Genomic DNA, 27,915 nt, shown 5'->3' on the forward strand with positions numbered 1-27,915 from the left:
GAAGTTGTAGTTCACCCGCGCAGGGAGGCTGCGCGCCGCGCGGGGCACGCCGGGAGCTGTAGTCCAGCGGCGCCGCAGTGTCTTCTGGGAATTGTAGTTCGGCGGGGCTCCCGTGGCCGGGCCGCCCTCCCGCCGCTACCGAGCCTTCTCCGGGAGCCCCCCCGCCGTCAGCCCGGCCAGCGGGGTGGGGGGGTACAGGAAAGCGCGGAGCGGGCATTGGGAGCGGCAGGCGGTGGAGCGCGGCCGGCGGAGCCCTGGCCCACACTGAGGCAAAGCGGCGGCGGAGCCTCGGCCGCGGCGGGACGGCCCCGCTGCCCGGTCAGCACCGCCGGGCTGCGGCGGGCTCCGGCGCGGGGCCTCGGAAAATATTTTTTAACAATTCTAATAAAAAATATATATTTAAAAAGGGGGAACGAAGGGCCGCGCAGCGCCCCGCTGCAGCGCAGCGGCACGGCGGGCCGTCGCTCCCTCTCCGCGCTGCGCGGAGCGGCTGGGCCGGGGGCGGCGGGGCCCGGCAGCACCGGCAGCCGCGACAGCTCCGCGCCGCCGCCACCAATCGGCACCGCCGGCCCCGCCCTCCGCCCGCCGCCAGTGGCCAGCGCCGCCGCCACTCAGGGCCCCGGCGGCGGCGGCGGCGGGGATGCCGATGCCGGCGGGCGCGGAGCCGCCGCGGCGCGGAGCCGCCGCCCGGCCCGGGCACGGCGGGGCAGGCGCGGGCGGGGCGGGGGCACGCAGCCCTCGGGCCCCGCAGCGGCCGCCCGGGCGCCGCCCGCCGCCGCCGCCGCCGCGGCCGTAGGCACCGCCGCCTCCCGGGGGCACGGCGCACCGGTATGAAGCGGTGCCGGTCGGACGAGCTGCGGCAGCCCGAGGAGGACCCCGGCGCCGCGGGGGAGCCGCCCGGCCCCGCCGCCATGGAGGCCAAGCCCGGGGAGGCGGCGGCGGCGGCCCCCCCCGAGGCGGGCGCTGTCCCCCCGCCGCGCACCAAGCCCCCCGACCTGAAGGTGAGCCGTGGTGGCATCGGCCGGTGGGTACCGGTGAGGTGACAGCGGGGCGAGCATCCCGGTGGGATCACCGGAGGGGTGAGGACCCCGAGGTTCACCAGTGGGGTTAGCAACCGGGCACGTACCCTACGGCATTCCCGTGGGGTTCCTGGTGGTGGTGAGTGCCCGGTGGGGTCACCGGTGGGATGTACGCTTTGGTGGGGCACCACCGTCCCCACAGCCTGGTCTCTGCTCAGCTACAGGTGTGACCTTGGGGGATGTGGGATGGCCCTGGGTGGGGATGCTCTTGGGATGTGGATGCTTCTGCAATGGGGATGGTCCAGGAATGAGGATGCTCCTGGGATGGGGATGCTCCTGCAGTGGGAATGGTCCCAGGATGAGGATGTTGCTGGGATGGGGATGCTCCTGGGATGAAGAGGTCCCAGGTTGGGATGCTCCCAGGGATTGGGGATACTGCTGCACTGGGGATGCTCCCAATGGTGGGGATGCCCCTGGGGGTGTGAGTGCCCCCGCAGTGGGACACCTCCCAGTGCAATAGCACGCGTGGGGCTGGGCACCACCGAGGCTGTGGCGACCAAAAGCAGCGATAATCATAGGGTAGTGGTGGGAGACATGAGAAGGACCCTGGTGACACCCCCAGCCCTTGCCAAGGGGGCTGCGGGCACGAGGGTGGCACCCCAGGGCAGGCCTGGAGCGGGCTGCTGTCCCCTGAGCAGGCTTTTTGGGAGTAACAGGGCTGTCCCCCTGCAGAGGGGCTGAGCAGACCCTGGGAAATAACGGCCAGAGTCACCCCGGCGCTGAGCGTGGGGAGATGCTCGGGGACCGCCAGCGCTGCTGGGATTAGTGCTGCGGCAGCCGGGAAGTGACGGTGTATAAATGGCCCCGAGGCTGCTCCTCCTGTGCCTTCGGGCTGTGTCCGGTTAATGAGGAAAACAAGTTACGCGGCGCTGCAGCGCTGCGGGAGGGAAGGGAGCTGGTCCCCCGTGGCAGGGCACGGGCAGGGATGCAGGCAGGCAGGACTGGGTGGAATTGGGCAGAAATTTCTTGTGGGTTTGGAAGCGGAGCAGCTCTGACCCCCAGCTGTGCAACAGGGTCCCACTGGCGTGGGTGCGATGGGTCTTTATGTCACGGAGGTGAATTCCCTGCAGAGCTTGCGCTGCGGTGGTACAGAGGTTTCAAAAAGATTGGTACAAAAGTGGAAAATGTCCTTGGTCACCTGGGGCAGCCTGGCATCCAGGAGGAGACCCTTGTTGTGGAGCACCCCAGCCTGCCGCTTGGCCTAGAAGGTCTTACCAGCACGGTCAAGGTCACACGGGAGCGGGGAAGCAGAGCCAGGACTGCCAGGCTGCTGCCGTGCTTGCATGCATCCCTTCCAGAAGGGCAGCCAGGAAATAAACCCCCCCGTTCCTGCAGGAGAGCTCGGCTGCTTTAAGGACAAGAAGCCCCGTGGCTGCAGGATGCTGCTTGCTGTGACATGCGATGCCTTTTCCTTGATGTCCAAGCAGCAGCTCCTGCTCCTGAGGCCGTTTTGGCTTTGCTGATGTGATGTACAGCTGCTGCTGCTGCCCTAAAAACAGCTGGAGGGGAGACCCCCATGCGAGAGGAGGGCACATCCACGGGGATACAGTGCTCAGGGCCACGCAAGGCTTGGTGGGGTGGGACAACCTTACCTGGAGGAGGTTCTGCTTGGCATGGTCCAAGGTAGTGCTTCTCATCTGCATCATCCCTCAGCCTCTCCCCATCCCAGCCAGGGCCCTCTTCACCTGCACAGGGAGTCAGAAGGCGGTGGGAGCATGGGGCAGAAGGAGCCACGGCTTACGATGGGGATGGCCAAGCGTTCCGTGGTCAGCACGTCCCGCTCTGAGCTGGAGCTCAGCCTAGTCTGCAGCCCGGTCCAGCTCACAGCAACAGCAGTGGCCAAATGCCCATTGATTTTATTGATGCAAGTATGATACCTAAATGCAGGTTTGCTTCACGATGCTCACCTTTAACGCATTTATAGCCCAGCAATTAATTGCTTACATGGAATGATTCCTCAAACTTACTCTGCCAGGCAGAGCACATGAAAAATTGTGCCTCGGTGCTGCCCACAGCTTCCGCAGCAGAGCTGGGCGCTCTGCCTGGCCCTGCCACAGACACCACCGATGCAGCTGCTTCGCCTCCTGTTGCTACAATTAGTGGCATCATTAATATAATCTTATTTTTTTCCTGCCCCCAACCCCCTCTGGAGCCACACTGCATTCGCCGCGGTGGGCTGGGTTCAAACAAACTGGTCCTTGGCCCCTTTGCTGTCCCCAGGCTGGCATGGTGCCACACACCGAGACCTCCAGCTTCATCTCCCTGCAAACACTGAGCAAGCATCAGATGTAAACTTTTGTTTGCTGCCAGCCAAAGATGGATTTGAGCTGGCAACCTGGAAACAACAGAATGCCTGGTGTCGTCTCCATCCTCTAACCCCAGCAGATCTGCAGCAGCTCTCCCTTCCCCAGCCCGACTCCAGCTCTTTTGCCGAGAGCTCCATTAGGGGAAAAGGAAAAAAAAAAAACCCAAAGTTCTGGCAAGGAGCAAAGCAGATGCATGACACATAGTTCTGCTCAAAAATACGTTGGGTGGCAGGGATTTCTGCACTCCGCAGCAGAGTGACTGGATCCATACAAAACACTGCAGAAGGAGACATCCAGCCTCTCGTGGCTGCTGGGGTGTCCGGGGTGTCCCACCACCAAGGGATTCACTGCTTGGTCCCACTCCCACATTCCCTGAGCATCTCTGAGCCGAGTGTTTTCCCTGGGTCTCTCTTTTCCCAAACAGGCTGATCTGGCCAAGGGCTGAAAGTTGACGCCTGGCATCATTTCCGTCTCCAGTTTCACAGTCTTGGTCTTCATTTCTCCCGCTTTTCCCTCTGAACCCAAAAGCCAAATCAGGAGTCCAGAGGCACTGGCCTAAGCCCTTCCGTCTTCCTAGATTCAAACCCCACATCCATGGACAAAAAGCTTCCCTGGGGCTTCCTGGAGCTGGGGAGCCTTTTCTGGGGAGGAGGGTGATGAAGGACGAGGGGAGGCCCCACCATTCAATCCCCAGGAGAGGTCTTGCCCAGAGCAGTGGGCTTGGGACAGCAGTGGCTGGAGGGAACGGCGTGAAGCATTAACATCCCATTTCCTCATAGCAGGCCAAACCCACTCAGCTAGTTTATTTTTTTTGAAGGTCCCTCGCTATGAGGGGATGGGTCTGGGAGTGGAGACCTCCTGATGTGGTTCAGAGGGCCCCCCCAGCAGTGCCCGTGCAGGCTGCTCGCTGCAGGGAGGATGTGGAGGACAACTCCTCCCTGGAAAGGTCACCATCCCCTATTCTAAACCCTCAGGTACATTTATATTTAATCCCTCGCACGAACAATTTTCCAGGCATATTTTGGTCTTGAAAGGACACCGCCAAGGTGAGCTGGCTCCCCTGCGGTTAGTGGGATGGAGCTGTTGTCAAGCAGCTCAAGCAGGAGCAGTGCGGTCCCTGGAGCGGCCGCATCCATCATCTCCCCGGGGCATTGCTCATCAAAAGGTCTTGGGCTGCTGGCAGGGACCCTGGCAGAGCTGCACACTGGGACCCCGCAGCCCCCCAGGGAGAGAAGAGCATCCTCCTGGGTGGGATGCAGCCAGGACAGCGTGTTTCCCTGGGGTTTGTGCCAGGCGCGGTGGAGGGGTGAGACCTGAGGCTGGGACATGCTGTCCCCCGAGCTGCACCGCACATCCCAACAGACACATGTTGGTGTGGGCTGCTTGGCTAAGGTCAAGCACTCTGTGCCCAGCTACTTATGGTGCCAGCCCCCCCCGGTCTGACACCCCCCCAGGGTCCACATCCTTCTTTCCCACCAAATTTCAGCACTCAGCATCCCCACAGTCAATTCAAGAGACGCAGAGGTGACAGCCATGGGAGAAGCAGTCGTGAGCTGTCACCGGCTGTGTTATCCCCCCGGGAGCACATCTGGCTCCTCTCGGCACCAGCAGCAGAGATCTCACCCTGCAAATGCCACCCAAGGTCAGGAGCTCCCGGGGGTCCACAGCTCACCCAGCTGGGCAGTGGGTGCCAGCCCCGTGGATGTTATTCTGGAGAGTGTTTAAGCTGCTGCGTTTCACTATAGCGTTTTGGTAGTGCATTAAACATCATGAGTAATGTTTGTCACATGTTTGTTCTCTCATCCTGTCCCCGGGAGGAGAAGCATGTGTGGGGGAGTGCTTTATTTTCCATTTTAGAACATCTATACGTTTTCCTTGCTGGTTGTGGCAGCGGGAGGAGAGGCAGAAGGGGGGCTCAGGATGTTGGTGGAAGATGGGGCTGCGAGGGGCAGCTGGGCTGGCTGCCACCCCGCGGGGACAGCTCTGCCCCCGGCCCCCAGCCTGGCTGCTGGCAGTGGGGGGCTGGGTGCTGGTAGGACCCCCTTGCTGGGGACCCGGAGGAGGATCAGCTGGAGAAAGCAACAGGAGGAGTAGAGACCCCCTGGGGGGTGAGCAGGATGTCCAGGGGTCCTGTTTGGGGTCCTGTTCACGGGGCTGTGAGCTGCTCGGTGCTGTGGCCTCTCCCTGTCTGTGCCCACGGGGGGAGACGGCTCCCCCTGCCTAAAATATGGAGTGCTGTGGGGTGGGATGGGATGGGACAGGATGGGATGGAATGGGAGGGATGGAACAGGACAGAATAGGGTGGCCTGGGACAGAGTGGAATAGGATGGGGTGGGACAGGATAGAATAGGATCTGATGGGACAAGGTGGAATAGAATGGGATGGGACAGGATAGAATAGGACGGGATGGAGTGGGATAGTCTTCCACTGTGCCTGTGCAGTTCCTCCAAAGGGCTGCAGAGTCTTGGCTGAAGCCTCTGGGCGGGCCAGGGATATAAATAATTAACAATAATAATAACAATTGAGCAGGATTTCGCAGCGTGTGGCTGTGCTATAAGGTCACGGCAACAAGATCCCCTCCTTGTGTGTCTGAAAGCTGAGTAAGAGGTTTGGATGTCGGGGCAGAGCTGGGAAACCATTTAGGGTGAAACTGGGAGGTTTGGGGCTGCGTGGCCAGTTGGCAGTGGCAGGAGCACCGACCCTGGAGAGCCCAGCACAGCCCGAGTGGGAGGCAGGGATGCGCATCCCTGCCACAGCGGGCAAGGGCAGCACCTGGCTCTCCCATGGGAAGTTGCCAAAGAGCAGCGTCCCAGACAAAACAGTCATCCAAGTCACTGTTTTCCTGCAAAATATGTTGGTTTGAGTTCAACTGTTTTTTTTTTCCAGCTCTGGGCCAGACATGGCTTGTCCTCACAGTATCCCTACAGGGCTGGCACTCGGCTCTCGGTGCAGGCAGGGCAGTGGGATGGGTGCAAGGAGGGGGGGTTGTGCAGCCCCCTCCTGGCTTCTCACGGTTTAGGGACTATTTTCCATCAGTGGATAAAGACAGAAGAGGCAGAGGGTCTGACCGTGGTCAGCCCAGAGCTGTGCTCAGCCGAACTGTGCCGTGGGCTTGACCCCGCCGCAGCCAAGAACTGATCCACGACGGGACGTGAAGCAGGAGCTGCTCCTTTGAATTCCATGGAAACAAGTCCCCGTCTCAGAGCAAGACCCTGGCTGCACTAATGTAGAAGACAAGAGAAATAAGGATATTTCTGCAGTAATCTTCGTGGTTTACAGCTGTCCACACTGAGAAATTAACCTCCGTATCCATTGCATCAGTTATTAAGCAACGACTGCTCCAAAATAGCCCGTGCAGACGCTCTGTACTGAGCCACGAGTCATTTTGTGCCAGAAAAATGCCTCTGCTTTGAAAGTGCAGTAATATCCCGGAGTAATGTAAGAAAACAGAGGTTTTACATCAACAAATTCCCTGTAAGAACCGCTGCAGAATGGCTTGTTCGTGGTGCCCACACCCAGCAGCTCTCGAATGGAGACAAGCCGTCGTTCCAGTGGGGTTCAAGCCTGGAACAGCAAAGCTGGGATTCCTATTTTTGCTTCCCTCCCCCTTTTTCCCATGCAGATCTCTTACCATCCCGCCAGGAGCTCTACCTGCAGAGCCCATGAAAGGTTCTTTCAGGAAAATTTGGAAAAGGCATGAGGAGCATTTCTTTTAAAGGTGAATTTCTATTAGATCAAGAACCCCCTAAGGGCATCTGGCTTCCACGTCCACGCTGGTCCTGGGAAAATGTCCTCTCCTTTACTGCCAGCTTCACTTTTATTTTGTTTTCATAACCCTCAGGGGAGGGAGTTAGTCATTTCTTTTCACTTGGACTTTTTAAAGGGCTAACTGTGCATCCGAGGGTATGCCATACCCTTGATGGTAGAAATCTGTGGGTTTATAGTTATTACCTATCTAATGCTGTCTCTGTTTCCATAGAGACTCTATAAATAGAATAAAATTTAAATCACTATTTCCTGAAGTAGCAATTCGGCACTGTAGATTTATTATATATTTCCTAGGAAAAACCAAAAGGATAGAAATTTTCATTATGAATAGATAACAGAAGGATTAAGGGGTTTGCCTGTAGTGTTTAGTGACACAGGATCTACTTGCTGATTCCTTGTCAATATTACAGGTGTGATGAGAATTGGGCCCTTATGGATTTGGACCTTGTGGTTTCAATGTCTGGGATTTTTAGGAGATGAAGTCCTTTCTGTATGGCCGTGAAATCATCCACAGTCTGCAGCTCCTGGAGGTTGTGTCTCCGACATCACTGCCTTTCTAAAGGCCGGGGCTTTTGCCAAGTGTCGCTGGGGCTATAAGTAGCTCCCAGTGCTGTGCCCGCTTCACGCTGGTTTTCAAGCATGAGTAATTGGTAGCGCCACAGTTATGGGAACCAGCATCCCTGGGGAGAGTCCTGGCCGCAGTAAATCCATGGTGAAATGTCCCTGAACATCAGCAGGGTCAGGACTGGCATCCACAGAGGTAGGATGCTCAGCTTAACTCCAGAATCCAGGCAGAAAGCAACAGGGCAGACTTGTGCCTTGTGATCTACTGCGTTCCTGGTACCTGAGGTCACCTGCTTTGGGAGGTGAGAGGAGCTTTTGATAACCTGAGCTCCTTTACTTGCTGCCTGGGAGCTGCAATCGACCAGGGGTCTGGGATCCGGGATCTGCTAAGCCCTTTGCAGATGCTGGAAGCTGCTGCTCATGCTGCTGCCCCCCAGTTGACCACACACAGGGGATTGCAGAGGGCACCCAGCCAAAATCTCCCATGGATGCAAATCTGGGTGTTCCAGTGACTGCAGGGAAACCACGCTGGGCTGACCCAGCTGTAATCAAGAGCATGATCTGTTCCACCATCCATATTGCATGACTTGGCCGCGGCTGCATCTAGCATCCACCCCGATTCCCAAGAGTCATCACAAGAAAAGCCGTGTGCTCTGTGGGAACGTGAGTCTCAGCCCCCTGGGAGAGGAAGACCCTGGGGTGCCTGGGGGAGCGGCATGCCCCCATCTCCTGCTGGGAACCAGTTGCTGCCCAGCAGGGACTGGATTTGGTGGCACTGGGCCATGAGCTGCGGTTTGACCCCCATAAGCAAGGCCAGCCTGGTCCATGCTGCGCTCAGGGGCCATGGAAACTGCCCCAGGGAAAAGCCCTCCTGTTTCAGGGAGCAGGTGGCTCCTGGCAGCGCGTCGGTGGCCAAGGCTCCAAGGCTGGGAGGAACCCTGGCTTTTCCAGCTGGGAAAAAGGCTGCTCCGTCCCCGCTGCCCTCAGGGTCGGGGTCTCTGCACAGCACGTAGCGTTGGCTGCAGCAGGCACCCCCCTCCCTCCGTCGCTCTCCAGAGTCTTTCTGCCCCTCTTGCTCCTTTTAGGGGTAACCAGTGCTCACTGGAGACCTCTCTCCGGCGTGGGGAATGCTGTTGGAGTTGCACATCTGACCCATCCCAAGCCACTGTGCTCAGCCCTGGGTGCCATCAAATGGACACTAATGTTTAATATTTTTCCACGTTTATAAAATGAAGTGCGGGCAGCAGGGCTTGCTCCCTTTCTCAGATCACTTTGGGCTGGGGTGGGGTCCCCAGAGCCCTCCAGAAGCATTTTGAGCCCTGGAGCTTTGTGTTTTGGTTCAGTGCTAGCATGGGCACCGGCCACCAGAGCCATATGTGCCAAAGTGGGGTGATGCCGTCCCTTCCTGACAGTAAGAGGGGCTGTTTTCTCTCCTCTCCTGCAGAAAATCCAGCAGCTGTCCGAAGGGTCCATGTTTGGCCATGGCCTGAAGCACCTTTTCCACAGCCGCCGGCGGTCGCGAGAGCGGGAGCACCAGAATTCCCAGGACTCGCTGCCGCCGCACTACGGCACGTCCGACCACGACTCCCCCGATGAGAAGGAGCGGTCCCCGGAGATGCACCGCGTCTCCTACGCCATGTCCCTGCACGACCTCCCGGCGCGTCCCACCGCCTTCAACCGGGTGCTGCAGCAGATCCGCTCTCGCCCCTCCATCAAGCGTGGCACCAGCCTGCACAGTGGCAGCCGGCGAGCCAAGAGCGGCTCGCTGGAGCCCCAAAAAGGCAGCCCCCACCTCATCCGCAAGGCCCCCCAGGACAGCAGCCTCACCGCCATCCTGCATCAGCACCAGGGTCGCCCCAGGTCTTCCTCCACCACCGACACCGCCATCCTCCTGGCCGAGAGCGGGGCTGTCTACCTGCTCACCGAGGACACCGAGTGCCTGGCTGATAAGGTAGGGCTGTGCCGTGGGGACGTGGCTGGGCGGCTGGGGGGCACGAGCACACGCTGGGGAGCAGGGGCAGGACTGGGTGCTGAGCACCCCAAAATGCTGTTGGAAGGAGACTGTCCCTGGGGGCAGTGCTGGTGGCACTGGGTGTGCAGGACGATGGATGGCAGCCCCTGCCCAGCAGTGAGTTGGGTCTGGATGATGGAGTTGATGCTTTTCTCGCAGGGAAGTGAAGGCAGGGATGTATCCCGGTCTGATTCCCAGAGTGGGATTTGAGGGAGAGAGAAAAGGACCTGGCAGGAGTTCCGTGCCAGTGGGATGGCACCCCCGGTGTGGGGTCAGAGATGATCCCGGGCATCCCAGCACTGGGTGCCTACAAAGGTTCCTCCAGGCGGCTGCAGATGGGTTCCGTCCAAAGTGATTTTTAAACTGCTCTGTGCAGAGCTAATAGAGAGGATGGTATTTCCATCTAGCGTTTAGCCTCGTTAATTATGAAACAGCTGAGATTAGCGCGGCGGCATGGCATGCTGAGGACAAGGTACAGGCGGCGAGAGGTGCTCCAGGTGCCAGTGGGATTCTACGTGTCAGCTTCTCTCCTTGGCCTTTGGAGCTCGGGGGGTGTCACGCTCTAAACCCACTCTCTGCAGCCCTGAGGGCTGGAAGCATCCTCTCTTGTTTTTTTGTTGTTTTTTTGGTTTGGGTTTTTTTTTTACTTTACCTGAAAATACCAGCAGTGAAGTGGAAAAGCTGTAGGGCTTGGGGTGGGGAGATGGCCAGGCGGGCTGCAGCACTCTTGAGTGGTTTTTGCAGGAAGGGCTGTGTGACAGGGTGGCAGTGGCTGGCCACAGCTGCAGGCTGGGATAGCAGCAGGGGTGTTTGGTCCTTGTGCCGCCCACCAGCAGTGGGACCCAGCGGGGACAGGGGCTGGGGACGATGCTTCCCACGCACCCCCTACCCCCAGCCGCTCCTCTCTCCTCGGTGCTGAGTCTCCGAGAGGGAAATCTGACCTGGAGACTTCTGTTGCCCTCTGAGCTAATGGAAAAAGGATCAACCAGATACTTTTTCTTTCTCTTTTCGCCTGGCATTTCCAGCGCCGAGCTGCAGCTGACTCTCACAGCTTGCAGCGGTTGCCAGCACTGCTCCCTGCCACAGCCATGCGGGGACAGGGCCACTGCCGGGACGCGGGAATCGGGTCCCAGAGGATAAACACGTCATTGTATCAACAGCTTTGCAAGAATCGGCTGCCCATGTCCTCCTCTCCCCCCTTTAGTGTGTGCAAATCTGGGCACCCCGACCCTTCCCAGGGCACTCATGACCTTCCCCATGCCAGCACACCGCACCAAGCACCCGAGCAAGGCCAGGAGCCATTCATGTTGTTTGAGCATCTGCAGCCAAAATTTCTTCCATCTGGCCCGTGGCATTGGTCTTGCAAGGAGCCCGGTCCCGCTGAGCCCTCTGGGGTTAAGGCCAAAACCTCGAGCCAAAGTGGTTCTCACCGGGACAGAAGCACCCGGAGGGAGACGAGAGCTGAGTGGGTCCATGTTTGCTCACGGAGCAGCACGAAGAGCGCAGAAAGGGGATGAATAATTAACTGCATATGACACAAAGAGTAATAAGAAGAGAGGCGATACTGGGGCCTTTGTGAGGCAGTGGAAAAATAACCTATTTAGAGAAACAAGAGCTATGTGATATTGTCATGCCGTATTATTTTTCCGTAGCCCTCAGGAAACCCAGCCTTCTGCCTGCGGCAAACCAGCTCCTTTTCCTCAGGGGTGGCTGGTGCTGCCGTGCCCTGGGCTCCAGCACACCCAGCACAGCTCCACCAGACCCCAGCAAGCGGGTTTGCATGGGGGCTTTGGGCCAGCAATCACTTCGCGTCACCTCTGCCTTGTCCTGCGAGGGCCAGACGCCTCCTCCCCGTTTCACCCTCAGTTTGGAAGCCGCTGCCCCAGGGCTGCACAGGACTCCTGTGAAAGACCAATTTTTCCCCCAGAAATTTCATGCTGGATTTTCCATCCATTGCATAAGGGCCTGAGCGCACGCTGGATTAAACCCTCATGGGATCGCTCAGCCTCAGCAAGTGCTTTTTGAACAGCTATTGATTTTATTTTTCCTTTTTTTCTAATTAATTAGGTTCCTGCAGTTTTCCCTTCCCTACTTCACTTGCATCGGTTCCTTGCTCTGTGGTCCCTGCCAGTGCTGGACCACCCTGCGCCCCGCTGGAGCCAGGCACACACGGTTCCTCCCCCCTGCACCCCCTAAGTCACCCCAGGGGGTGGCTGCTGGGGTGCTGTGGCAGTTGGGGAGCACATGGTTCTGGCTGGGGCTCCTGGTGTAAGCCCAGAGGTGCCTCGCACCCCCTGTGCTGCCTGCACCTGCCCTGTGCCCCTGTCGTGGGGAGCATCTCCAAGCGGTAACCCCCAGCTGAGACCCGGGGGGGGGAGGGGACAAGCAAAGGGCTGTCACCTGTGCCACACGCTGGGGACAAGGCTTGGCTTTGTAGGGCGATGCCCACCTGGAGCACATGCGTTCGTGGCTGTCCCCCCCGCCATGCCCTGCTCACCTTGTCCGTGCACATCGCTCCCGATGAGGGTGGGATGACTCGGACCCCCCGTGCCTCCCGCTGGCAACTGCACGAAGCCTGGGACCAGGGTTTTGTGTGTTCTCTGCTCCAAGAACCGCAGCCGGTGGGTGCCGTGGGGACACGTGCTCTCTGGTTTGCGGTAACATGGATCTCTGCTCGCGGGTGAGCTGGGGAAGCCGCTTCCCCGGGGCTGTGGGTACCAACAGCCGGGAGCATCCCTGGATTTCAAGCAGCCGCTGACCTGTGCGTCCCATCACGTGTGGCTCCTTTGCTCAGCTAAAGCGAGGTGGCACCTTTGGGGCGTACGTTGGTGTTGGTGTGTCCGAGGGAGCACGTGGCCAGCGTTGGTGTTTCACGCGGGGACATGCCAGCTTGCAGACGCGGTGGCACGTATGACGACGGTGGTGGCAGCGGGCGCCGTTGGGGCAGGGGGAGGCTGCAGGCCAGGACCGCGCGTGGCGATGGGAGCGATGGGAGCTTGCTGGGGAGCTTTCTCCTTATCTCCCTAATCCCCTCCTGGTGACCCGCCAGCACCTCGTGGGAGAGGCGGGCCGATGGGCATTACTGACTGCGACGGCCACCGCGGCCCCGGCGCTGGCAGCAGCAGCTGTGGGGTCTCCCCACAAACCCCCGTCCCCCGTGGCGGTGGGGTCAGCCAAGCACCGGTGCTGGCGGGACAAAGCATCCCGGGGGGACCCTCGTCCCTGTCCCCACCGGGGCGGCCGGAGCTGGACCGCGGCGGCCGCGGGGTTTTGTGCCTGGTGCTACCGGGGAGCTGCACGGATGCCTGCGGGGACTGCGGTATGGTCCACGTCCAGGTGAGACCCCCGCGGGTTGCACCGGGGCTTCGGGGTCCCTCCGTACCCCCGCACCGAGCAGCGGCGGGGGCGGGGGGGAGCCCGCGGCCGCTAGAGGGCAGCGTTACCGCACGCCGTGCCCGGGCCGCCCCTGCGCGCCCCCGCCGGCTTCTCCCCCGCGTCCCCGAGGGAACCGCTCACTAGTGTCACGAGTGCGCCGTGCTCAGCCCCGGCGGCCGGGACCCGCAGCATCCCCGCGGGGTGCGGGGGGCCGGAGCCTGGCCGCGCTCCCTGCCCGTCTGCCCTCCGTGTCCCTGGGCGAGTGACAGCACCAGCTGCCGCTGCTGCCCGTGACCCCCTGCCCCTCCTGCAGCCGCCTTGGCCCCCCGGCGCAGATTCTTCTCCCGTGAGACACAGGCAAGGAAAGGGGGGAGAGCAGGGGGGCTTCATGCCGCGGCTCAGCTTTGGGCTTGCGGGCCAGGCTGGCGCTGGGCGGCTGCGAGCCACGTTTACTTACAGGCTGGTAGCCCGAGCGTGCCGTTCTCCTGCTCCCATCTCCCCCCTCCTGCTTGCTTGCTGTGGGGGGGTGGTCTGCAGTGCCCTGGGGCTCTGACTTGCAGGGGGACCTGCCCTTACAGCCCCATCCCTGCCATCCTGCTGCCTCAAGGGCACCAGCCCTCCCAGCACAGGGCAGGATTCATCCCGCTAAATTTAGCTGCCCACTGGGTCAGTGGCTATATCAGGGCGAGACGGATTAGTCGGCAGGGAGAAACCCGCCGTTTCTTAGCATCCACCCCAGGGGTGGCTTGTGGCCCACGGGCACGGAAGGGTTGGGTGAGCGGTGGCCAGGAGGCTGCGGGACAGCTCAGCCCTTGCCCCAGCAGCTTGGAGCCGTCAGGCAAAGTTCATCTCCCCTGCCAGGCATCTGCTGCCTGGCTGCCATGTGTCCAGCCCAGCCTCTGGCTCCCTCCGGCCCCACCGGCATCTGACGCCTTCGGTTTCAGGGCGGGACGTGGACCTCCTACGGCTCCAGTTACCCAGAACTGGTCTCAGTTGACAACTGGGACAGGGACAGGGACGGGCACTCTGCGCAACCCAGCCATGAGCTCCCGGGGTCAGCGTGGCCCGTCGGGGTGCTGAGCAGCCCCAGCCCGTCTCCAGCTCAGAGGGGAGATGCCCCGGGGCCGGGGGCTTGCCAGTAAGAAGCCGGGTTTGCTCCACGGCACTTGAGTATCCTTTCTCCCTGCGGCGGGTGAGGACGTGGTGGTGGCAAGGGCGGTCAGCCAGGTGCACTGGGGTGGCTTGGACGGTGGGATGCTGCTGATGCTTTGCTGCCCCTAAACCCTGCTTTTAACAGGAGTTTTTTTGCTGGGGCCAGTGATCCTAAAACCAGAAGCCTGAGGCTGAGCTCCTGAGCAGGCAGCCTGCTTTCTGGAGGTGCTGAGCACCTACGTGTCCCTGAGGAGCTGGCACAAGCTCAGAGGACACGGGACTTTGGAGTCTCACTGCTTTTGCTTGCTGCCCCCACATCTAACCCAGCCAGGGGTTCTCCCACAGTCCTTGCCTCAGTTTCCCCAGCTGGGGACCAGAGCCAACACTTCTATGCATTTAGTGAAGTCCCTTGCATCTCTGCAGGAGGATTTGCTGACGGAGGCAAAGCACATCCTCCCCTCCTACACCAGAACTCCGGGTGAGTTCGGGTGTTAAAATCTCAGAGGAAGGAGCTAAAATAGGCCAGTGGTGACTGCAAAAGTGAATAGAGGAAACGGTGGTGGAAAGCTGCCCTCCATGCAGCCCCACGGCCAGGCATCCCCTCGGCACCTGGGCAGGGTCCCCAGGGGGTGAGCCAGGAGCACCAGGGTGCAGAGACCCTCCAAGGGCCAAGGGTTTGGGGGGGGATTGCTGACCTCGGCTGCAGGCTGAGCCCCTGCTGGGCATGGTGACACTGGAGGCGTGTGTCTGTGAGTGAAGCGTGGTGGTGGGAACGCGTTCCCTCACTCCCATTGGGATGGTGCTTTGAGGAGCACTTTGGGAAAAGCAGATAATAGCTATGAAGACAAAGATACCCAAGATTGCTGCTTAATTAATTCAGGAGAAGAAGAATATCAGACTTTTGTACTGATTCACCCCCTAGCAAAAGACATCGTGTTCCTCAGCCTTCGTTGACATATGGCTGTTGTTCCCAGCCCACCAGCAGCTCCCGCTCCCCAACAGGCACGCTGCCTTGCCGCCTGCCCCCAGGGGGTTTGGGATGTGCAGGGTGGCTGCCCAGGGCGGACAGGGCAGGGTTGGAAGAGCAAGGGTTCACATCCACGCTGCAATCTCTCCTGCCCATCCCCTGCCCCCGCGGGCAGGTGGCTGGGTTGTAGCTGAGAGCAGGATTTGGCTCCTGAGTCAGGATGAGCAAAACGGGGTCCTGCCTTGTGACTCCTCGCCTCGCTGCGGCTCTGCCTCTCCCTGCCTCTCCCTGCCTTCCCCCTCAAACCCTTCACGCAAAAGCTGCCAAAAATCCCCCCCAGCTGCACAAGCAGCCTGTCAGAGGTGTCAGAACCCAGCGGCAGCGTGGGCTAGGGGTCCTGGTGGTGGCTGTAATGCTGTGTCACCCAGCAAGCCAAAGAGCAGCACCATTGCTGGAGCTCGCGGGGTTATTCCCTCCAGCAAACAACAACAGTGGGAATTTTTCCAAAGATTCTCCAAGCATAGGCAGGGCCCTGAACAGCTTCACCCATGGGGGGCGGTCATTGAATCATCCCTGCAGATGTGTCCCTCCCGGTGACCTGCAAGCCCAGGGCACAAGAGACAGTCCCCAGCCCGGAGATGTGGTGTTGACTTAGGAGATGCTGAGATCCACGTGCTGTGGAGGGGTGCAGAGCCACAGGGACTCCCCACGCCCAGGGCAGGCAGCAAGGTCGGATCCCGGGATCTGTGCTTCCACACAGGGCTCGTCACAGGAGCACAGCCCCTGCCTGCTGCCACCGAGAGCCCCATGGGATGGTGGCACCAGCCCAGCTCAGACCGGGGACCGGGGAACCGCAGCGGCTCGCTTGTTTGTCCTCTGCACGGTTCGGAAGGCAGGCCGGCCAGGCAGCGCTTGGCGGTGCTGTTTGTTCTCCCAGCACAGTTGGAGGAGCAGGACCGGCCCCTGTGGCACCCAGCCTGTTCCCGCTCCCCCAGGCTCCCTCCCGGCTCGCCAGCCTGTGCTGCTTGTTCTTGGCTGCCTCAGAGCCTCGTCGTGCCTCCTCTGCACATGCACGTCGAACGATCCTCTGCCCCTCCGACTCCTTAACCGCAGCCATGACAGAGGGAGAGGATCCGGCCGCCTCGCGGAGCACCAGCCAGGCTCTTGGCAGGAGTGACCAGGGCATCCTCATGCCGGAACCGCATCCTCCCGAATCCTGTCCTGGGAAAAGGATATTGCTCTTAAATTCTCTGCTGGGTGTCTTTGTAAGTACCCCCCCCCCTCTGCTCTCCTTCCTGCTGCTAGGCACCGGCAAGGCAAGGACGCGGGGTGCCCAGGAATAAGGGGTGAGAAGCAGGGTGGTCCCTGCAGCTGGAGCTCAGGCTGCCGCCGGGCTCTGCGCCGGGAAGCCACTTGCTTTGGGAACCAAATGCACTCAGGAATGTGAGGCTAAGGAGCGCTGGACTTTACAGATCTGCACCTCTATCAGCATGCTGCCTTCCAATAATCCGTATGCAGCTTTCCCAGCCTGGCTGAGGACAGGCTGGTGCAGCTCAGCCCGTCTTCCTCCGTTTTTTTAATGCCTGCTCCTCTACGCTAAGCCCAGCCCCGGCTGCGGGCCACGCTGGCCAGCAAAGGCAGAGCTCAGGTCCCAAATTTGCTGGGTGTTTGTGTTGCATTGCTAAGTGACCTGTCTCTTGGTTGAGATGCTCAGACCGGGACTTTGTAGGAGCTCAGGGCCAGATTCTGCACCATTCAGCACCGGCACACGCCGAACGTGCTGTGATTTGGTGGCCATCCAGGGATTTTGTTTGTACGGGAGCTGGGGTTTATTTATTTTTAAATTTGCCTTTTACAGGCAGGCCTGAAAAACATAGCTGCCACATTCTAAGCAGTGGACTAAATCGAAAGCAGAGCTGGTGCTAAGGATGAAGGGGAGTCCACTGCCAACCTCGCGGGTAATTTCCTTGCAAAACCCCCATGTTTCCCGTGCCAGTGGGGTTTTTGCATTGTGTGGAAGGGAAGCTGTGCCCTCGGGAGGGGAGATGCTCCACCACTGCTCCACCTCGCTTTGCTGGGGCATTAATAGGCAATGTTCTTGCTTCTGCAATTATTTGCTAACTCTAACCTTCCCCTTGTGCCGGGGAGCTGAGAACAGGTGGTTTCCTATAAATCAAGCTGCCTGAGGTCCTCAATAAATAAAAAAAAAAATGCCATCCAGGTCTCGTTGCAGCAGGCTGCCGCAAAGGCTTATCCTGGGCATCCTGGCGTTTATCAAAGTCCTCGCTTCTTCGGCCTCCTCTGGGGAAATCCAGGCTCCTCCATCCTTCCTTGAGGCCAGGGACAGCCTGGCAGGTCAGGCAGGGTTTGCGGGGGGGCTGTGAGCTGGCAGGAGGTGTGGGGGCTCCGGGGAGGGATTGCAGTTAACGGTGGGCTGGGTGGACCGAGTCGCAGCATGGAAGCGGGGCTGTGCCTGCAGTGCTGGTGGGGCAGATGGGCCTGGGGGCCGGCCACAGCGCGTTAAATGTGGGAAATGGAAAGCAGAGCTCGCAGCAGGGAGGGTGTTTTCCAGAGTGTCTTGTGCAGCTGGGGATTTTGCCTGCCCTGCTGAGACAGCAGAAAAGCGATGGGAAGTGACCTCTGGCTCCTGTGCTAAAATGAGAAGTGATGCCATGAGAGATGTTAAACCAAAGCTCAGCGTCACTCGGTAATCTGCCCCGTGTCATGCCCGGAGGCATTCACAGCCCAGGGTTCGGCCAGGCTGCAAAATCCACCCTTGCTGGGGCAGCTCAGTGCGACCGGAGGGATGGACGAGGGGCAATGCCTGCCCACAGGAGACACGCTACCCACGCTGGCAAGGAGCCACGGGTGCTGCCACCACCAGTCCCCATGGGCAGCATCGTGGCGCTGCCCGCAGGGTCTGGCTGCACCCCACATCTCTGGAGCATTGATGCAGCACCGGGACGAAGCTCAGCTCCTTCCTCACCCTTCCCCAGTGCAGCTGAGCACCGTATGGTAGGCACAGATAGTTTCTGTTCCTGGTGGGTTTAACTTAGCGGGGAATTTGCTCTTTGTGCCTTTCGGTACGGATGGTACCACCACCTGCTGCCAGTGCCTGCAAACAGCGGGTGAGCGTGCAGGGAAGGGGCTCAGCGCTGGCTTGCACAAAGATTGCTCCCCCAAACTTGCAGCCAGGTGGAGAGGGGAGGCTTTTGCCTATGAGATCCTGTCCGCCTGAAAGGACAGACCAAGAAACAGAGGGGCTGCCAGCGGCTCTGTGTATAGAAGCAACACGCCTAGGGGTTACATGGCCTGCAGGGATGCTCAGCTCAGCGCAGGGCTGTGCCATCCCCAGGCTGGGGTGCAGGGACCAGCCGGGTCCCTCCAGCGCTGCTTCCCCGCTGCAGGGCCAGCAGTCCAGACTGGTTTTGGAAGACAGCACTGGTGAGCTGTGCTGCTGGGTGGTTGATTCAGCCCATCCCTTGGTCCCAAGCACCATCTCATATAAACTCCTGCCAGGCACGGCGGCACGGCTGGGGATGCCCGGGGCAGGGTGCTGGGCCTGGTGCCGGTGCCACAGCGGCAGGAATTGGGCTGGAAGAGGTCAAGGATTTTGGTTATTGGCGTTGAACTGGGCTTTAGCAGCTTCACACCTTGGGTCTGTCCGTGGCAGACTTCTCCAGCTCTGCCTCTTCCCTGCTCCTGGCACCCACTGGTGCACGGAGAGCTGCTGGCATGGCCTGATGCCAGTCCGGGAGGGTCTGGCAGTGCTGGGCTAAAGGCTGGGGGGGATCCAAGGAAATGCCTTCCCGGCTGGGAGCAGCCTAGGCGGAGGCTGCTGCTTCTGCGCCTGTTTCCTGCTGCCACACTGCCCAGCTTATCTGCAGCCGTGCGCGTCCTGGCAGCCCGGCAGCGCCAGCAGCCCCTGCCCCAGACCTGCCGGAGCTGGTGTCTCCTGGAAGGGAGGTGTTCCCACAGGGAAGCTTTGCCGAGCTGTAAGGGTGGTGGTGTCTGTGCCGAGGTTCACGGGAGCTCACGTTTGCAAGATATGGAGGGACCCAGACTTGGGGATGGTGCTTCTGTGGAGCCGTCTAACCAAAACTTGCAAATCCATCCATGCCAGGTCAGGCTGATGGTTGTGCTGCCCACCACAGCTGCTAATTCCTGGCAAGGCCAGCTCCAACGCCGGTGGTGCTGGGGGTGCAGCGTCGCTCAGAGGTGCAGCATTGCACCCAGAGCCTCTCCGGTGGTGCGGCATCAGGCTGCCAGGGCACAGGTGGACACGGGGACAGCCCGAGAGACGATGGGAAGCGGGAGGCTGAGCAGCGCTCGGCTTGTCTCAGCTGTGGGAGTAGCACGGTCTTCCCCATTAAACATGCATCTAGGTCACGATCAGCTCATCAGTCCGGCCTGTACAATTCAATGTGTGGCTGAAAATACTTCCTAAGCTGTTGTTGTGTTGTTGCTTTTTTTTTTTTTTTTTTTTTTGTGAGAAATAACTAAAGCAGAGAGCTGCAAGTGAACCTTTCTCATTTAGCCCTTTGTCTGCGGCTGCACAAATGCTCCGATCTGCAGCCACAGTTGGTTTGAGGTTTCAAAAAGCCCCAGCATCAGGAGGGCATGTTGAGGGCTTTGGTCTGGCACAGCGTAAGGCTGTGGGCTGGAATGCTGCTTCCCTCAGTCGCTCTTACCCAGGGCTGACCCGCAGCGCTGGCCACACCGACCCTGCTCTGTGCAAGCCCACGGGTTTGGGCTCAGGTAAACACACAAGCTCCGGGTCTCCTTTCTCACCCAGGATTTTTGCTGCGGCTCCTCACCAGCTCCACCGGCCCCAGCATAAATGCAGCACCTGGGGGGTGGCTCCGCATTGCCACTGGCTTCTGCAGAACCAGAGCCTGCTGTCGCCCCGCTTGCTTTTCCGATATCCCATTTAATATCATTTTAATTGCATGTGAAATCTCAAGCACTTCTATCTGGTCAGTCAGCTGGATGTGTTTTCTGTGCATTGCATGTTCTCCCGTGGCACAATCGGGTCGGTGCAACCTTCCCCATCGCTCTCCGTGGCATGAGCTGGCTGGGTCCAGGTCCATCCCAGTGCACGGCGTGGGCCAAGACACCACCTAGTCCTGGCACAAGCGGCTGGTTCCCCGCTTTTAGCTCCGTCAGGCTGCCCAGCTCCTTGCTTGTCGACTATTTTCCCTGTGCATTGGTCCCACCCGGGGTTTTGCTTTATGCCTGCCCTCCCCCTGCCTCTCCCAGGCTTTATGTCCTGGTATGTGACACAGCAGATGACAACAGCCCGTCCCGACCCCCTGCGTCAGGGCACAGGCAGCGTATGGGGCTGGAGGCGTGTGAATATCCCGCCACGGGGACGAGGGGGGTTTGGCATTACAGCCCTGAAAGCTCCAGTCGCTGAAAGCTGTAAACAGCCTCAGCAGATTTCCTGAGTCGGCAATCCCGCTGCAGCCATCGGCTCCATCCCTGCACCTTCGGGAAGCGCCCGGGGATGGGGGGCCAGCCCTGACGGGGGGCTGCGGAAGGGCTCTCCTCCTGCCTCCCTCCCCACTGCCCCCCGAGACCTCGCTGCCATCAGCTGCTGCTTCCCCCGTGCCAGCACCTGCCATGGCAGCCAGCGCTGCCCATGCATTGCTGCCAGGCTCCGGGACGCTGCAGGGATGCGGCCAAGCAGCCCACGCTGACTAGCCCTGGGGGACCCGAGCCTTGCCCGCCATGGAGGTAGGTCCCGACACTCGTTGGGGTCAGTATAGGACTGCGGGGAGGATGGCGATGGGCAGAGAGACCCGTAGGGGCTTTCGGTTCCTCTGTTTCTGGCGCTCGGTGAATGAAACCCACCAGCACAATCGGTGCTGGCACAGTAAAGACGGGGTGGGAAGCTCCGCTGCGAGATGAAACCTTTAACATGCCTCGCTCCATTATGTAAGAAAAATTATTCTTAGGCTGGTAAATCAGCGGCGGCAGCTGCTGCCGGCCCGTTGTGTCCATCCAGGGACGGTGCGGGAGCGGGCAGGGAGGGGGACACGGGGTGCCTGCTTCAGTCGCGGCTGCAGGCTCAGGAGGAGGGTGGGAAGTGTGAGTCAGGGCTCCTGATTCTATTTTCAACGCCTGGGGTGGGTAACGCGGTTTGGTGGGAATAGCAGCTCCGCTCGGGGAGGCACGGGGCTGTGAACGCACGTGGGGATGGGGACGGGACTGGGGACACCCAGAGTGTCCCCGGTGATGCTGGGCAAATTGGCAGCACCAGTGCACAGGATGGATGCTGTCCCGAACTACGCTGATAAAGTGCTCTAAGGAAGAGGGGCCATGGAAGTACCTGTATTTTGTGACTGCCCCCAAATCAACCTCCCCATGCCCACCGCCCACCTGCATTTCTCTGCCGGCCGTGGCCTCTCCCTCGCGGCTTTCCACAGCCACCAAGGGCCTGGGGCACGGTGACACCCGTGCTGCAGAGCTGCTGGATCAGTGCAGCAGCTCCTGGGGTCTGCCCTGCACCCCAGCACCCCTCGACGGCTCGGTGGTACTTATTTTTCCCATGCTTGAGGGTGCACGTGGTCCTTCCCGCAGCCGTTTCATCCCCATGTTGCATTTCAGCTGGGAACCACGATCACACTTCGTAGTGAAAGTCTTCGCTCGGGGTGGATGCAGCCGGAGCCGCGGTGTTAGCTCATCCCCTGCGCTTCCCAGTAGGCTATAGGGGATGGAAAACAGAATAGTTCAGGGCGTGAGTAAGTGTCTTGAGAGTTTTGTTCTGAACTTTGCAATAATTTTGCAATTTTGTAAGAATGGGTTTAAATCCCTTCCAGTCCTGGGTGTGCCAGGAGACCCAGAGCCCCGGGCTGGGGACGTGGCCACAAGCGAGCTGCTGTGCCCTGTGCTCCTCACCTGCCACCTGGGCTTTCTTCCATCAAACCTGCAGCAGCAAATAAACCAGCATTGCATAATTGTGCCCAGCCATGGCCCTCTAAGTACTGTTTGCTCAGCTTATTAGCTTGAAGCTTTTGCACATCTCAGCTCTCTTGGGTTGAATTCTGTTGATAAGAATAATTTTTCTTCCTGCGTCCTGCATTCCTCCCGCATCCCACATCAGCCTCTACTCTCCTCTCCGAGCCCGCCTGGAAAACAAGCACTGGAAAACAACACTTTCATTTCCATGTGCGTACCAGAAGGTTTTCTGCATGTAGGGAAAGTGTGGCTTTTGCTAATCCCCCTGTTAAATCCACTGCACAGTCATTTAGGCTTGCTGGGATTTAGCAGGCAGTGTCTTTTAATACTGCAGAGATCAGAATTGTCTTTTTTTTTTTTTTTTTTTGGTGGTTGTTTTCAAAGCAATAACCTGATGTGACTTTCCTGCGTCTGAGAGAGAGCAGAGCTTTTGGTGGGGCTCGGGGAAAGGATTTCACCCCAGCCACGTCAGCACAGATGGGCAGCATCGGATCCGTGTCGTCCACCACCCATCCTGCCCTCCCTTCCCGCCGCGCTCCCAAACACACTCCCACGAATAAATCCGAAAGATTGGCTTTGCAGGGGCAAAGGCTTGGGTGGTTCCCAAACCTTTCCCTCTTTGGAAATAAAGTTTGAGCAACTTCTCCCCTTCACTGCCCCAGCTGGGGTTTCCCGATTTGGCATCTCCAGGGCTGCCTTTTCCTTTGCCACAGCTGGTTTGTCCCTTACTGCGCAGAGAATTGCACATCTGGGCAAAAAGTCTGTTTCCTGCTGCTTCTAATTTCTGCCCCTCGATAAGAAACCGGAGCAAAAGCCTTTGTGGGGCAGCTGAAGGGCCCAGCCCAGCTGAGCAACTAAAAATAGCCTGGCAGCGGGGTCTGAAAACTCTGCAGGTTTGTTGGGCATATATTTTTTAAAAAAAAATGTGCTGCTCCAGCCAGACTGAAGCCAGCTCCCAGCTCTGCCCTGCATCCACCTGCAGGCTGGGGGCTGCTGGGTTCTCCCCTTTCCTCTCATCCTCCAGCCCTGTATTACAAAGGAGAAGAAAAGCCTTGGGGAGGGGACTGGGGGATGCTCCCACCAAGCCTGTGGTTGTCTGCTTCTGCCTCCCAAGAGGCTGAGACCCCCAGACCAACACCCCCAGGCTCCCAGCAGGACAGCAGAGCTGGGGAAGGAGGAGATGCCAGTGAATAGCAGGAGGGCAGCGTTTGCCCCTGCTTTCCCGAGCCCCATGTGGGACCTGCTGCAGACGGGAGTGTTTATGAGCAGCATCTTGAGAACATTCCTCCCTCCCGCGCAAGGCATTTCCTGGTGATAACACACTCCTAAGTAATGATCTCGCAGCATTATCCCTATTAAAGGGTCATTCGGGGAAAGTGTGATGGAAATTAGAAATTATTCAGGTCTGCCAACAGTATTTAACTTTCAAGCAGCTCTTAATTAGAAGCCAGGAGCCATTTATACAACCACTGAGATTTGCATAAGAATCCGCATATAAAACCCAGCAACTGGAAAGATTTTAGTGATTATTTTTTTTTTTTCCCCAAGTGGCAAAGCAGCATGCCCGGGTTGGAGAGCACAAGGCAGGACCCTGGGTTGCGGTCCAGGCTCTGCCGGTGGTTTTAAGTGTGGCCTCAGGCAAGTCATTCCCTCTCCCAAAGCTCCAATTTTCCCTCCTGTAAAACGGCAAGCAGCATGTGTCCGAACTTTCTAGGTGGCAGCTTGTGTTTGCGAGAGGAGGCTGGCATTGCCAGGTGGGAAACTTGGAAAAGGAAGCAAAGGAGCCGCTGCTCCTGCAGCCTGCTGCTCTCGAGGGACCGGTACCCACAAACTGGGGTTGTGGCAGAGCTTCTCTTCAGCTGAAAAACTCCTGTGTGCATCTAGGCTAAAAGCCAAAGTCTGAAAACAAGACTAAAATACCTCCGGGTTGCTCAATCCCTGCTCTCACTGCTGGTTTGGTGGAACATTTGATGATGGGTTCCAGTTTTAGCTTCTCATTCCTTTTTCCCCGGCTGGCACTGGGTGTCCGGCAGCCCAGAAACGCGGGTGCCTGTGCACAGGGCGAGGGCAGAAAGTCCGAGGCAAACTCCCAGCGGCGGATGCTCCTTGCTGAAAGCCCCTGGCCAAAGCCAGACCCCAGACCCTCATTCTTTTGTTGCTGCACCCTCTAACTGGTTTACTCCTGGGATGCCAGCAGTAGTGGTATGGCTGGGAAATGCTTAACCAGCTGGAGAAAAAAACATCTTGCTGTTGCTCTGGTTAACTATTCTGCTGCCCAGCTCTTGGCTCCCTCTGCCTCCTCTGCCCCCAGCCCCATTCCCCTCCCACCCCTCCCTGGGGGCTGCCTGGTTGTCAGCTCCCTCCATTGAGCATCGCCCTCCTCTCTCTTTGCTTGCAGCTGGACAAGGGGGACGTGACCGCGCTCGGTCTGCCCTCCACTGCCGGGCACGGCGATGCTGACGGCACCGTCTGCCTGGATGTCCCCGATGGCACCCCCGACCCTCACAGAACGAAAGCCGCCATCGAGCACCTGCACCAAAAGATCCTCAAGATCACTGAGCAGATCAAGATCGAGCAGGAAGCTCGGGATGACAACGTGGCCGAGTACCTGAAGCTGGCCAACAACGCGGACAAGCAGCAAGCCTCCCGCATCAAGCAGGTTTTTGAGAAGAAGAACCAGAAGTCGGCGCAGACCATCGCGCAGCTGCACAAGAAGCTGGAGCACTACCACAAGAAGCTGAAGGAGATCGAGCAGAACGGCCCTTCCCGGCAGCCCAAGGATGTCTTCCGGGACATGCACCAGGGTCTCAAGGATGTGGGTGCCAACGTTCGCTCCAGCATCAGCGGCTTTGGGGGCGGTGTGGTGGAGGGTGTCAAGGGAGGGCTCTCGGGGCTGTCCCAGGCCACCCACACTGCTGTGGTCTCCAAGCCCCGGGAGTTTGCCAGCCTCATCCGGAACAAGTTTGGCAGCGCAGACAACATCGCCCACCTGAAGGACACATTGGACGACGGGCACCCGGAGGAGGCTTCCCGGGCTCTCAGCGGCAGTGCCACCCTGGTCTCCAGCCCTAAGTATGGCAGCGATGACGAGTGCTCCAGTGCCACCTCCGGCTCGGCTGGTGGCAGCAACTCAGGGGCAGGACCCGGCGGCTTGGGGAGCCCCAAGTCCAACACACTGGACAGCCACCACAATAACTTCGACACCATCCTGGAGGAGCTCCGGGAGATCAAAGACAGCCAGTCGCACCTGGAGGACTCCATGGAGGACCTCAAGGCCCAGCTGCAGCGGGATTACACCTACATGACACAGTGCCTGCAAGAAGAGCGGTACAGGTAGGGACGGGCGGGTGCCAGGGCAGCAGCACATGTCGCCCAGGGTGGCTCTTTGGGGACCACAAGGCCACCATCCTGGGCTTGTCTGGCTAAGCCCTGCATGCCAGGGGCACGGGGAGCTGCAGTCCCCACTGCCAGACCCACCGGCAGCATCACTCCTGTGGAGGATCCCGCAGTGCTTTCCCTTCGGCCGCTATACCCAGCTACAGCCTGGAGCAGGGTGGGTCGGAGGGGCTGGGCAGGTTGCCCTAGTGTCAGGGGAAGGAGGGCAGGGGTTTCTGTGGGGAGACCTGCCCACCCCAGCCCCTCCACCCCCCATGCGCAGGTACGAGCGCCTGGAGGAGCAGCTGAACGATCTCACCGAGCTGCACCAGAACGAAATGACCAACCTGAAGCAGGAGCTGGCCAGCATGGAGGAGAAGGTGGCCTACCAGTCCTACGAGAGGGCACGGGACATCCAGGTAGGGGTGTGTGAGGGTTCAGCCCCCCACTGCACCCTCCATCCGCAGGGCAGGGAGGTTCTCTGGGCTGGGAAAGAGGGTGGGCAAAGGGGGATCCCTTTTTCCAGCACCTCCGAGATGAGATCCTCACTGTGATGCTGTCACAGCAAGAAGCAGGTAACTCAGCCATGTCCCCAAAATCCCTGTCTGTGCCCCAGCGAGTCCCCACTATGCCAAAGCCCCCGGGTGCTCAAGGCAGGGCAAGTCTCCAGGTGGATGGCTGCAGTGCTGGGCTATTACAAGCCACATCTGGGCCAGCACATAGTCCCCAGTGTCCCGGTTCGGGTCATCTCCCCTGCTGCAGTGGGTCCTCCCGGCACCAAGACCTCCCCGGCACAGGCAGTGCAGGACGGGCACACGTGGCACATGGCGTGGGCCAAGGGTTTGCAGAGGGAAGCTGCTTTCCAGCTGGGGTGGCCACTGTGTCACAAGGTTGTACACCCATTGGAGCTGTGCAAGCAGAACTTCTCAGCAGCCAGGTATCCAAGCACGGGGCGAGGACTGAAATCCTCCACGGGGCATCCACGGAGCCGCTGGCTTGCCCTGACGTTGTGTCCCTTGCAGGAGGCCGTGGAGTCCTGCCTGACGCGGGTGACCAAGCTGGAGCTGCAGCAGCAGCAGCAGCAGGTGGTGCAGCTGGAAGGGGTGGAGAACGCCAACGCCCGGGCGCTGCTGGGCAAGTTCATCAACGTCATCCTTGCCCTGATGGCCGTGCTGCTCGTCTTCGTCTCCACCATTGCCAACTTCATCACCCCGCTCATGAAGACCCGCATGCGCATCCTCAGCACCGCCTTGCTCGTCCTCTTCCTTTTCTTCCTCTGGAAGCACTGGGACTCCATCAGCTACTTTCTGGAGCATGTTCTGCTCTCCAGCTGATCCGCAGCCTGGCCGCTGTGCAGCCCCGGGGGCTTTCCATTTCTTGCACAGGAGAGGAAGGGGGGGACGGTGGTCCAAAGCCTTCAGGTTGTTTCTTCACACGCTTGGTTCAGTCTCTTTCCTGGCCCTCCATCCTTGCTGCAGCCAGCAGCGACTGCTCGGAGCACAGCGTGTTGGAGCCGGGATCCGTCGGTCCTTTGGGGTGTCTGGGGAGGGCAGGATGGGGAACGAGGAGTTTTGGAAGAAACTGGTTATTTATGGAGTGCTGGGTTTTTCTAGGGTTTTTGGGGTTGTTTTTTAAATGTCGTTCTGTTTTGAAAGTCTGTGGGAAGGAGGTCTTCTGCAGAGGTCTTCTGTTGATGGGAAGGATTGGACCAAACCCGGCTCTGGGAGAACTTTCCGCAGAGAGAGGAGAGGCGATAGTTGGGGCCGGGTTTTCCCTTTCATCCTTGATGACAAAGATGGCAAAAAGCTGAGTCCTGGGATAGAGCGAAAGCAAAGCATGTGGTGAAGGAAAACACGGGTCCAAGGCAAACGCAGCAGGACGTGCACATCCCACCAGCCTCTCCCAGCCCCACCACAGCCCAGCCAGGACAGAGCGGTGCTGTGACATTGTCCCTGTGTCCCCACGGGGGCCTGGGCAGACACGGGGGAACCTGATGCTGGAGACAGCACCAGCACAAGCGAGATCCCCTCTGCTGGTTTCATTTATTTATTTTCCCCCTCCTTTGGCTTTAGTTGATCTGATCTCTTCAGGGACACCTGGACTTTCCAGCATCACGCCTCTGAGTTTTACAGCCTCTGCACTGTGTCGTGTGTGTGTGCGTGTGCGTGTGTGCGCGTGCGGTTTTTAATTTAATTCAAGACTCTGTTTCCATTTGTGAATCAAAGCTGGTAGAGTGGGGGGAGGCGAGCAGCTGCCTTCCCAGCCTCCCTGGCCCTACACAAGAGCACAGCATGCTGTCTCGGATGTTTCTTAAATTATTTCATACATATATATTTATGTAATATATCTATACACACA

General features: G+C 59.2%; 1 protein-coding gene across 9 annotated transcripts; it reads left to right on the forward strand.

Annotated features, from left to right (window-relative positions):
* Positions 1-723: 723 nt before the first annotated feature.
* TMCC2 (transmembrane and coiled-coil domain family 2) lies at positions 724-27,915 on the forward strand. 9 transcript variants are annotated; one of them, XM_037410346.1, is made up of 5 exons: positions 724-1,001; positions 9,162-9,668; positions 24,581-25,515; positions 25,841-25,976; positions 26,580-27,915. In XM_037410346.1, the coding sequence occupies exons 1-5, from the start codon at positions 831-833 to the stop codon at positions 26,889-26,891; spliced, it is 2,061 nt and encodes a 686-aa protein (XP_037266243.1). In that variant the 5' UTR covers positions 724-830; the 3' UTR covers positions 26,892-27,915. The 9 variants fall into 9 exon arrangements, with proteins under 9 accessions (XP_037266243.1, XP_037266244.1, XP_037266248.1 ...); XM_037410347.1 differs by lacking the exon at positions 724-1,001 and adding an exon at positions 5,658-7,103; XM_037410352.1 differs by lacking the exons at positions 724-1,001; positions 9,162-9,668 and adding exons at positions 14,093-14,273; positions 16,345-16,487.

Source organism: Falco rusticolus, chromosome 17, assembly GCF_015220075.1.
Source record: "Falco rusticolus isolate bFalRus1 chromosome 17, bFalRus1.pri, whole genome shotgun sequence".
NCBI lineage: Eukaryota > Metazoa > Chordata > Aves > Falconiformes > Falconidae > Falco > Falco rusticolus.

Bases quoted from the DNA above. Each gene is read 5' to 3' on its own strand.
- TMCC2 (XM_037410346.1), top strand. From the start codon at position 831: ATGAAGCGGTGCCGGTCGGACGAGCTGCGGCAGCCCGAGGAGGACCCC. The intron at 1,002-9,161 runs GTGAGCCGTGGT...CCTCTCCTGCAG, and splicing joins CCAAGCCCCCCGACCTGAAG to AAAATCCAGCAGCTGTCCGA. The intron at 25,977-26,579 runs GTAGGGGTGTGT...TGTCCCTTGCAG, and splicing joins AGAGGGCACGGGACATCCAG to GAGGCCGTGGAGTCCTGCCT.